General features: G+C 33.5%; 2 protein-coding genes across 2 annotated transcripts in view; both read right to left on the reverse strand.

Annotated features, from left to right (window-relative positions):
- Positions 1-3,179: 3,179 nt before the first annotated feature.
- Positions 3,180-3,839, reverse strand: LOC108472196 (receptor-like protein 9DC3). The gene has a single exon (XM_017773702.1). It carries the CDS (start codon positions 3,837-3,839, stop codon positions 3,180-3,182), a length of 660 nt encoding a protein of 219 aa, XP_017629191.1.
- A 1,857-nt stretch (positions 3,840-5,696) lies between these two features.
- LOC108472195 (probable leucine-rich repeat receptor-like protein kinase At5g63930) overlaps positions 5,697-12,003 on the reverse strand; it is a 48,429-nt gene continuing 42,122 nt past the window's right edge. The window contains exon 6 of the mRNA XM_053021009.1: positions 5,697-6,226. Within this exon, the coding sequence (XP_052876969.1) occupies positions 6,051-6,226 (176 nt within the window). The 3' untranslated portion in view covers positions 5,697-6,050. The remainder of the gene's footprint in view (positions 6,227-12,003) is intronic.

Genomic DNA, 12,003 nt, shown 5'->3' on the forward strand with positions numbered 1-12,003 from the left:
TATTATAGATGAAGGAAATCGAGATTCAGGCTTAAATCGGGAAAATACAAGGTTATGGACTAAAATGGTAAATTGTCGTTTTTAGATCGATGTAAGTTCGTGTGTTAATAATAATGCAATACCATGCATGAATCGTAATTCTCTGTTGATATGGCATAAATTGTATAATTTAATATGTTTAAGAGAAGTTGATGGATGGTATGTATGATATGGAAAAATGTAATGCTTGTTGTGTCATGTGAAATTGAATAGCAAATTATTGTTACATGAATTGAGTGTTAAATTACTATTACCTGGGTTGTATGAATTGCTACACGGTTGTACCTGATGAGATTTCGACAAGTTTGTACATAAATAATTTATCGATTCTTTTTATTTTATTATATTTTGTTATCATATGAAATGTGGCTGCCTATAGAATGACTATTTGTTGTAAATTACAAATTGAAAAAAAGACTATGAATAAATTTGTAACATGTTGGAAAGTGAGGAATTTCCCGGTTGAGCCTTCGGAATAGAAACGATACGAATGATCTATTGTGAGGTCGCATGTGTAGTACTAAGTGTAGGCTACTATGCGTACTCGATAACTTCGATCACGTGTGTAGTACTAAGTGCAGGCTACTACGTGTATCAGATGGTTAGGTCACGTGTGTAGTACTAAGTGCAGGCTACTACGTGTACTGGATAATTGGTCGCATGTGTAGTACTAAGTGCAGGCTACTATGCGTACCAGATAGCTTTAGCTATAAGTGTGAAAATATGTGCAGGCAACTGAGTATTAGTTATTATTCCGAAGAGTTCAACGGGAAAATCGATTAAGTAAAAATACATGTGTTATTATAATTTGGCCAAGTATATTGGTCTTTAGTGAGCTAATGATTTTGACTTATAAATCTAGCTATTTATGTGATGTTTGATATTGGTGATGTGCATATGATTGTTTGTCATGCATGGTTAGTAATATGTTATGTGTTGTTGTGAATGTTTAAGTCCGTTAACGCCTCGAACCCTATCTCGACGTTGGATACGGTTAAGGGGTGTTACAGCAGGCCAATGCTCAACACAAGCACAGGAAACTCTAAAAGACCCCATCACACAATTCATAGTTGTAGAGGAGGATCTACATACTCGTCCTAACAATGGATGAAAAAAAAATGAAAACCAAAGAAATATGATAGATAAAAAGTGAACTTAAAGGTAACCCGAGATGCGGCGAAGTTTTTATAAATAGCCAAACACAGCTGAACTTTTGTCAAATCCAATAGCTTTGGAAGTCTTTAGAAAACTTTGTAAAATCAAAGTGAAATTCTATAATTTTACGAAGTCCTAGTAACTAAAAGTATCATTGTAACTAATTCATTTCTTTAGAAACATTACAAAGCTAGAGCGAGGAAGTCCATAATTGCTACAATGCAACAACATGTAACAATCAAACAAAAAATAAAAATTCAAATCAACACCATACATAGCTAAAGCACCAACAAAGCTATTGGGAGATCAAATTTGTGATTTCTAAAGGCACAGTTCTCTCCAGAAAGTTTTAAGCACATTATTAAAGTAGGACAAATCATTTAGCTTACCAGAAAGTTTGCATCCACTCAACTCGAGAAAATATAATTGAGGAAGGTAATCAAATATATGCGACAAGAGATGACCAAAGTGATTGTTATATCCCAATGAAATTAGTTGCAATGAAAAAATGTTGAAGACTGAGGAAGGAATAGGACCCGCAATAAATATCATCAATTCATTTCTTGACATAAAGCCGTCAAACCGTGTAAAATTCACATGCAATAAATGTTGGAGATTCATATCAAATCAAATTTCAATTTTTTATTTGATGTCATCTGACTCAATTTGTGGAAAATGTTGACATAACTAACAAGAAGACTCATTTTGAATCAGGTCATCATTTTTCCTTTAGATAGGCCTAATGTGACATCAAAATTTAACCTTTGACTGATATAGCTGTTAACTCAGTGATTTGTATTTTTAATAATTATTTTTAATACACATCATCTCCATGTATAAAAATTTATTAACCCAAAACTATTTTCCATCTGCGATCTCTCCCCTCTCTCTCTCTCTCTAACACCCTCCCGAACCATTAATCCTCCTTTCTATTCTTTTATTCCTTTTCAGCCTTTTCTTCTCTCTCGGATCAAAATTAAAACAAGATTCCTTCTTCTTTTCTTTTCCATCGACCTGATGACAATCTAACCTCTTTTAATGGTGTTAAACAAAATACCCACTTGTTGTTTTTTTACCGTATCATTAATTACTTTGACTTTGTTGTTGCTTTAAAGCTTTAATCATTGTTGATATTCGGGAAAGTTTGGGAGCTTTGAGTTGTCATGATGGGGAAGTGTTGAAGCTAAATCCATGGGAGAATCTTGAATGAGTTTTGATTAGAGGATGTGGGTCTGAGGTAAAATTTTATTCCTTTTCACTTTCTAGTTTTTGACTATTTTATATATATTTTATTTTATTTTCTTTTGATTTGGGTATTTGGGTCAGAGGTAACCTTTCTTTTATAATTATATAAAATAAAAATATATGAATTAAAAATAATTGTTAAAAATACAAATCATTAAATTAACAGTCACGTCAATTAACCATCGAGTATTTAACGATTTTAGACTTAAAAATATAAAAGAAAATTAAGTTAAGTAATTATTTATAATTTTTAAAATTAAATGATTTAATAAAAAATTTTAATAAAGGGATGATTATTTATGTAGTTTACCCATTGTGGTAATAAAATCATGATAGATCAAATTCAGTAAAAAAGTCATGTAGATTATAATTTTGCGTTATTTTACTCTCTTTATTATTTATCAAATCTATCTTTGGAAGAAATTAACCTCTCTTGTAGTATCTATTTCTTATTGCAAATATAGTTTGTTTTTTTTTTTTCTAATTCTAAATAGCTGACATCAATTTTGTTAAAAGGATATGAAAACACATAGAAGGCACCAATTAAGACAGTCTTTATAATTTAGTGCGTCAACAGAAAAACATTATTACAAACAACCCAACATACAATAAAGCAGAAGGTCAGCACAATTATAAAATAACTATGGAGAAGGCATGCATACCATCAAGCAATGAAGTTTTCTACTTGTCCGCAACTTGTTTTGCAAAAAAAAAAAAAAGCCATTGAAGAGTTTGCTTCTCTACCTTTTTGCAAATCTTTGTTGAACTCTCTCGATGATCCTAATCAACCACCATGGTTTTTCAGTTGTGAGTACAATGTACCCCAAGCTCAGTCCCAGCACCAACCCAGATCCATATCCCATCAATATAGAAAATCTCCAATCCAATTCTTCATCATCATCTCCATCAATTTTGGTTGGAGTTTTCTCATCATTACCACATCTATTTGATAATGGCAGCCCGCATAAACCCAAGTTTCCTATGTAGGAATCATTAGTGAAAGTATTAAATTGTTTTCCTTGAGGAATGGGTCCCATTAAATTATTTTGAGAAAGGTTTAACACCTCTAAGAATCCAATATTTGATAATTCTGTTGGAATTCTTCCTTGGAGCTTATTTGATGAAAGATCTAATGATTCAAGCTCTAACAAATCACCTAATGATGATGGGATAGAACCTGTTAAGCTATTATGGGAGAGGTTTAGCACAATAAGTGAATGAAGTTCACCAAGTGTTTTAGGAAGTTCTCCCAAAAATTTATTGTCCGAAAAGTCAATTACCATCCAACTGGTTAATAGTGCTTCAAACTTCAATTCCAACCCTTTTGCTGTAAAAGATAAACCTTGCATCTGATAATACCGAGTTCCATTAGCTAATGCATCAGCCATTGAATTTCTCATGTACTCTGGCTTTTCATTCCCTTTTCTAATGACATGCAAATTCTCAAAAATCTTAATAGGTAAGTAGCCACTGAAGTTATTGTGAGAAAGATCAATCACATGCAAATTTGTGAATGAAACAACAACATTAGAGTTAACCACTTGACCATAGAATCTATTCGATCTCAAGATAAGAACTTGTAGATGACTCAAATTTCCTAACCAGTCCGGGAAAGTATCATTTAAATAGTTGTTTCCAACATCGAGGAGCTTCAAATCTTTGCAATTAGCCAAAGATCGTGGTAGTGGCCCTTTTAATTGGTTGTTGTTGATCTGAAAACTTTGTAACGTGCAACCTTGAGCAAAACTTTTTGGTATTTTACCATGAAAATAATTATTCAAAAGAGAAGAACTCCAATTCCCAATGCATTTCGGAATTGTTCCAAGCAAACTATTCCCATATAAATAGAGAGATATAAGGGAACTCAAATTGCATATTGAGGAAGGGATTTCTCCAACTAAGTTATTCTCTGAAAGGAGGCACCATTGCAATGAAGATGGTAGAGTTGGAATTCGCCCTTGGAGAAAATTTGGAATAGAATTAGAATTAAGAGGTTGAATATTCTTTATAGAATAAATGTAAATGAATTGAATTTGTGGTGTAATATATGCATTCTATAGCCAATAAGAATGATTGATTAATTTACTATACTACTTCTAACAATTTTTAGATGCACGAGGATGACTCTAAGATTGTAATACATTCACTGTATAGCTAATAAAAATGATTGATTAATTTAATATACTACTACCTTCCAAACATATACCTTAAGTAACGTTTATTTTGATTACTAGTAAAATGAAATTGCATAAAAGTAACAACAAAAGGAGAAAAAGAAAGATTAAATTATACCTAAGAATTTGTTATGGAAGAGATAAAAGTGCATGAGAGAAGTAAATTTGCACTAATTAGAGGAGTTTCACTTAAAACATATAATTAAATATATCAAAATCAACAAACATTTAGAACTTGCAGTTAAATGAATCAAGACAAGTTTGATTAAGATAATTTTGAGTTGAAAAAATAAAATATCTCGAGCTTAAAGATTTTGGAATGGATTCATTTCAGTTAATATTCAAATTATTCATGATTTTTTTTCTTTGTACCAACTTTTCCTATATTTTTCTAATGCTAAATGCAGTCAAAGTATCAAACATGTAGTTAACTTTTTAAGCCAAATGGATTATATTAAGATACTAAAAATTGTAAAACTAATTAATATTATATAATAAGGTGCTACAACAATTAAATTGGATTGAATAATTGCAACAACAAATAGGAGAAGAAACTTGATATTATATTTGTTAAGTTGTTATTATAAAGATAAATGCACTAAGGGAAAATCAAGTTTCAAATAATTAAAATAATTCCTCTAGAAACATATAATTAAATTTGTTGAGTGTAGTGGCGTAAAGTATCTCTAATGTATTGTCTATAGCCACAGCTAGAAGTCATGTACTCTATTTCTCTTATTCAATTGACTGAGAAAAAAAACTTAAACAAATAAATAATAAGGCAAATTAAAAGGGTATAATTCAATTCTATCCCTTCAAAATAGAAATTTTTAATTTAATACTTTTAGAAATTGTAAAATTTCAAGTTAATATAATGATAAAATTATATTTATATTCATTTAAAATGTTATAATTTGATTCTTCCCCTAGATCCCTTGCATCTCGTGAACTTTTCCATCCAACATTAGCAGTGGTTATGTTATTAAAGTGGACAGGGAGTAAATGCCATTGCAAAACCAATGGCCAAAGCTAATAGTGAGAGATCAAGCTTTTTCTAGGCATGATGGTAGTATGCTTAATACTTCATTATTTTTTTTCATTGGTCCCCTGTAATTTTGTTTATTGCATTGGGTAGGCAGGTTTTGAACATGTGATTCTCTGAATCATTCATGTTTTAAATGCTTTTAATAAAATTTCATATGACTTAGAAAAATAAAGTTTAAAAGAATAAAATATTTCGATTCGAGTTCAGAATTCATTCATTTGAGTTTAAATTTCAAGTTTTAAATTGTTGGATTTAAGTAATTTTTAATTCAAATTATTGGTTATTTTTCTTGTACCAATATTTCCTACATTTTTCTAATGTTAAAGTAGTTAAAGTATTGAATGAGTAATTAAAATTTTCTTTTTTAAAGTCAAAAGTATTATATTAAGATATTAAAAGATTGTGAAGCAAATTATAATAATAGATAACAAAGTTCTATTGCAACCAGAAGGATTGCTTAATTGTAACAACAAAAGGAAGAAAAATGATAGAATACCTGTTAAGTTGTTATGAGAAAAATCAATGATCTTGAGAGAAGTAAGGTTGCTAATAATAGAAGGAATTTCACCTGAAATATATAATTAAATTTGTTAGAAAGAATTTCTAGCATGACATTAATTAAAATTTTGAGCATTACAGGAATCTATTTTCTTTATCTTTTATTTTTTAAAAACTGGTAAATTGTATTCAATTTTATAGTACTTATAGCAACTACAAATAATTTTAAATATTATGAAAAAAATCAAATTTATAAATCCCTATCACAATATATCATAAAAAGAAAAATTAAAGCATCCAAAAAAAAAAAAGTCAAGCACTAAACACAAATTACCACATCACAAAATTCATAGTTGTAGAGGAGGATTAAATACTCCAACCTACATTTGTCCCCATATGACACCCAAAATCTCAAAATCATCCAAGAAAAAAAAATTCATCACTTCAATTAATTAAAGCAAGAATAAATAAAGCTATGGATGAACGAATATGAGAACCAAAGAAAAATGATATGGATCAAAAAGGAAGAATATGCTAATTTCTGTTTTAAGGTAGACGGTGAGCTTAAAAGTAACTTAGGATGTGTAGGAGTTCTAATAAATACCGAAACATAGTTTAACTTTTGACAATTCAAATAGCTTCTTCAGAAAAATTTGTAAATTTAAGGTAAAGATTATACTAATTTTGTTTCATGAATCAAGTTCTAGTGGTTAAAAGTAAATGAGTAATTATTTTTTTACAGCGAAAAGTATTATTATATTAAAAAAAGCATAACACCAAAAATAGTCTCTAGCATTTGGTTGTTTGGTCACTTTGGCCCTTTATGTTTTTTTTGGAGCACTTAAACACTTAACTTTTTTTTTAGGTTAAATTGATCTGTTTTTAACGGACATGCTTACATGGCCGTTAATTGACTAACTATCAACATTAATCGCTGACATGATACTATTTTATATTATATACTACATCAGCTAATAATTTTAATATGACATTTCAAAATAATCATCATCATCATCCCCATTCCCCTTCAAAAGCCTCCTTAATCCTTTTTTCGGTTTTTGAAACCTGTTCTTAAAATTATTAAAATTATTTTAAAACCATCATCATCACCACTGTTTCTTCTTCCTCATTTTTTCCCCTCGTTCATCATCGTCGTCGTCTCCATTGTGAATCTTTCAGACCTTGACGGAGTTGCTCTCGCGAGCTAGTACTCCATTAAAAAATGTTAGATTGATAATCTAAAACATAAACCCATATCAACCCCATCCTCATCTCAAAAATTCAAACCCAAATCCAACAATCTAAAACACAAAGAAAGAGTAAAAGAATCAAAAACCCATATCTTATTCCATGAAACTTGTTTTCTTCTTTCTTATTGTAATAGTCATTGATATTAAATAATTACTTTCCCAGATCTGAACCTAAAAGAAAATGCCAAAAAAGAACCCAGATATATATATATACAACAAAGATAGAAGAAACAGAGGGTAGAAACCAATAAAATCGCTTTGAAAATGGAAGCGATTTTGAAAAGCAAATCGTCAATGAAAGAAAAGTAATGAATGTTTAGTCTCTTCCACTTGAAAGCTGACCCTAGAACGTACTTCCACCTCCATGATTCTTTCTTTAGTAGCCTTTTGTGTTAACATTAATGGAAGACAATTAATAATGGTTGCCATTAACATTAATGGGAGACAATAAAAAATGACAACCACCAACTTTGGAAAAGTGGCATGGGATAATTTTTTTTTGGTCCTTGAGATAAAGGGCTATTTATAGTTTGGTCCTTGAACCTCAACTATAAATAGGCCTTCTCATTTCTCATTTCATCATCCCAACCAATCTTTCTCTCTTAGTTTTCTCTCTTCTCCCATTTGAGAATTCTTAAGGAATTCTATTTGTTTGTAATATTTTGAAGATAGTAAAGTTATCATCTGGTGTTAGTGCCCGAGGACGTAGGTATAATTTACTGAACCTCGTTAAAACTCTTGTGTTCTTTTTGTCCTATTTTTCTTTCAATATTTGAGGGTATAATAGTAGTATTTAATTGTGCTATTAAATTACGTTAGAAGGAATATTCTGACTAAGGAAAGACTTGGTATTTAAGAGATCCTTGTGATCCACCTCTCTTCCCTGGGAATTGAACTTTGTGTGATTTTTTAGTACAATAATTTACACGCTTCCGACCCTATTAGAACAACAAGTGGTATCAGAGCCGAAGGTTAATCGTAGTATGCTCTGTGGTTGCAGTTTAAACTGATCTTCCACATCAGAAAAGATTTCCTTAGGTATATTGAAAGATTATGGAGAAAACGGTCGGTGTAGGAGCTTCAACATCGTCCATATGGACAAGACCGACAATTGCAAATGCAAGATTGGCCGTGGAGATCTTTGATGGCACGGGCCATTTTGGTATGTGGCAAAGTGAGGTTCTAGATGCCCTTTTTCAGCAGGGTCTAGACATTGCCATTGATGAAGAGAAACCAGATGATGTACAGGAGAAAGATTGGAAGGCGATCAATCGGTTGGCATGTGGCACAATTCGATCATGCCTTTCTCGAGAACAGAGGTATGTTTTTTCAAAGGAGACTTCTGCAAATAAGTTGTGGGTGGCACTTGAAGAAAATTTTTGAAGAAAAACAGTCAAAATAAGCTCCACTTGAAGAAAAGATCGTTTAACCAGATACGTCCCAAGTACCACAATGAATGATCACATCACCAAATTTAATCGATTAGTCAACGATTTGTGAATATGGATGAGACATTCAAAGATGAAGATTTGGCTTTGATGTTGTTGGGGTCACTTCCTGAGGAGTTTGAGTTCCTAGAAACTACTCTACTTCATGGCAGGAGTGATATATCTCTAAGCGAAGTCTGTGCGGCCTTATACGGTTATGAACAGAGAAAGAAGGACAAACAGAAAAACTCAATCAGAGATACAGAAGCTTTAGTAGTCCGAGGTCGTTCATACACTCGGAAGAAAACTCAAAAGGGGAGATCAAAGTCAAAGTCCGACTGGAAAGATGAATGTGCCTTTTGTCATGAGAAAAGCCACTGGAAGAAAAATTGTCCAAAGTTGAAGAATAAGGAAAAGTCATTGTAGATGCTTGTGTTGTAAAGCATGATCTGTTGACTCGAACTATCATGGTTGCATCATCATCGTCATTCCATTCGGATGAGTAGATATTGGATTCGGGTTGTACCTATCATATGTCCCCTAACCGGGAGTGGTTCTCTGATTTAGTAGAACTAAATGGAGGAGTTGTTTATATGGGCAATGACAATGCCTGTAAAACTGTTGGGATAGGTTCAATCCAATTAAAGAATCAAGATGGATCAACCAGAGTTCTAACTGATGTTCGGTACGTGCCCAGTTTGAAGAAAAATCTCATCTCATTGGGAGCCTTGGAATCCAATGGTTCAGTTGTTACTATGAGAGATGGGGTTTTGAAAGTGACATCTGGCGCACTTGTGATATTGAAGGGCATCAGGAAAAATAACTTGTATTACTACCAAGGTAGTACAGTTATTGGAGCGATCATTGCAGACTTCCAAAGAATAAAGACTTGGACTCAATGCGGTTGTGGCATATGAAGTTGGGACATGCCGGTGAAAAATTCTTGCAAATTCTGGCAAAGCAAGGATTGTTGAAAGGTGCAAAGGCTTGCAAATTAAAATTTTGCGAGCATTGTGTTCAGGAAAGTAAAAGAGAGTGAAGTTCGACCTCGCTATCCATAATACAAAAGGTATTTTGGAATATATTCACTCAGATGTGTGGGGGCCTTCCAAAACACCTTCGTTGGGAGGAAAACACTACTTTGTTACCTTTGTTGATGACTTTTCCAGAAGAGTTTGGGTGTATACCATGAAAACTAAGGATGAAGTGCTTGGAGTTTTTCTTAAATGAAAACTATGATCGAAAACCAGACTGGCAAGAAAATCAAGCGGCTTAGAACGGACAATGGAGGCAAATATAGAAGTGATCCGTTCTTCGATGTGTGCCAAGAGTATGGTATTGTTTGACACTTCACAGTTAGGGATACACCGCAGCAGAATGGAGTGGCAGAGCGTATGAATCGAACATTACTGGAGAAAGTTCGATGTATGTTGTCCAATGCTAGGTTGGGCAAGCAATTTTGGTGAGGTCATGACATACTGGCCATCTTGTTAATCGTTGCCATCATCTGCATTAGAAAGAAAAACTCCTATGGAGGTATGGTCTGAAAACCGCTCTGATTATGATTCCTTACATGTGTTTGGATCCACCGCATATTACCATGTGAAGGAGTCAAAGTTAGATCCGAGGCAAAGAAAGCTCTCTTTATGGGAATCACTTCGGAGTGAAGGGATTTCGTCTTTGGTGCTTAGACACAAAGAAAATGATCATGTAGCAGAGATGTTACCTTTGATGAATCGCCACATTGAAAAGGTAGCAGATAAAGATATTCAGACGAGCGATACTCCACAAGGTGGAGTGTACTCCAAAACAGTGGAGTTTGAGCGGATGGGGATTTTCCCAGTTAATAAGTCTAATTCTCCAGCCACAATGGAGGAATTAGAGGTTGAAGAGGTTCGACCCAAGAACCATTAAGTACACCGAACCGATTGCGATTGCAAGGCCAAGGAGAGAAATTCGTAAACCCGCTTCGATTCTCGATATGGTGGCCTCACGCCCTTCCGTTGTTGATGATGATATTCCTATCACTTATCAAGAAGTAATGCAAAGCTTAGAAAGTGATAAATGGAAAAGCGCCATGGATGAAGAAATGCAATCTCTCCTGAAGAACAATACTTGGGAGTTGGCGCAATTACCGAAAGGTAAAAGGGCAATCGGATGCAAGTGGGTATTCGCAAAGAAAGATAGATCTCCTAGCAAGAAAGATGTTCGCTACAAGGCAAGGTTGGTAGCTAAAGGCTACGCTCAGAAGGAGGGAATTGACTACAATGATGTATTTTCCCCTGTTGTGAAGCATTCCTCCATTAGAATTTTGTTGGCCTTGGTAGCACAGTTGAATTTGGAGCTAGCTCAACTTGATGTTAAGACGGCTTTCTTGCATGGTGAGTTAGAAGAGAGATCTATATAACTCATTAAAAGGATACAAAGATGCTGGTGGTAGAAATTGGGTTTGTAAGCTGAACAAATCGCTATATGGATTGAAGCAATCCCGAGGCGATGGTACAAGCGATTTGATAGCTTTATGAAAAGCGAAGTACACAAGAAGCAAATATGACAATTGTGTGTATTTGCAAAAGCTACATGACGGATCTTTCATTTATCTACTCTTGTATGTTGATGATATGTTAATCGCTCCGAAGAGCCAAAAAGAGATAGATAAGCTGAAGGCTCAGTTGAATCAAGAGTTCGAGATGAAAGATCTAGGTGAGGCTAAGAAGATTCTCGGCATGGAGATAAGTAGAGATAGACAGAGAGGCAAGCTTTGCTTGAATCAGAAGCAATATCTGAAAAAGGTATTACAATGTTTTGGTGTAAATGAAAACACAAAACATGTAAGTACCCCACTTGCTTCTCATTTGAAACTTAGTGCTCAATTATCTCCGAAAACTGAAGAAGAAAGAGAATATATGGCAAAAGTTCCATATGCAAATGCAGTTGGGAGTTTGATGTATGCGATGGTGTGTCTGCCCCGACATTTCACAAGTTGTTGGAGTTGTGAGCGGTATATGCATGATCCTGAAAAGGACATTGGCAAGTCAGTGAAATGGATTCTACGGTATCTTGAAAACCGTAGATGTTGGTTTAATTTTTGAGCGGGATGAAGCACTTGGTCGGTTTGTAGTTGGATATGTTGATTCCGACTTTCTTGGTGATTTAGATAAACGTCGTTC

Source organism: Gossypium arboreum, chromosome 11, assembly GCF_025698485.1.
Source record: "Gossypium arboreum isolate Shixiya-1 chromosome 11, ASM2569848v2, whole genome shotgun sequence".
NCBI lineage: Eukaryota > Viridiplantae > Streptophyta > Magnoliopsida > Malvales > Malvaceae > Gossypium > Gossypium arboreum.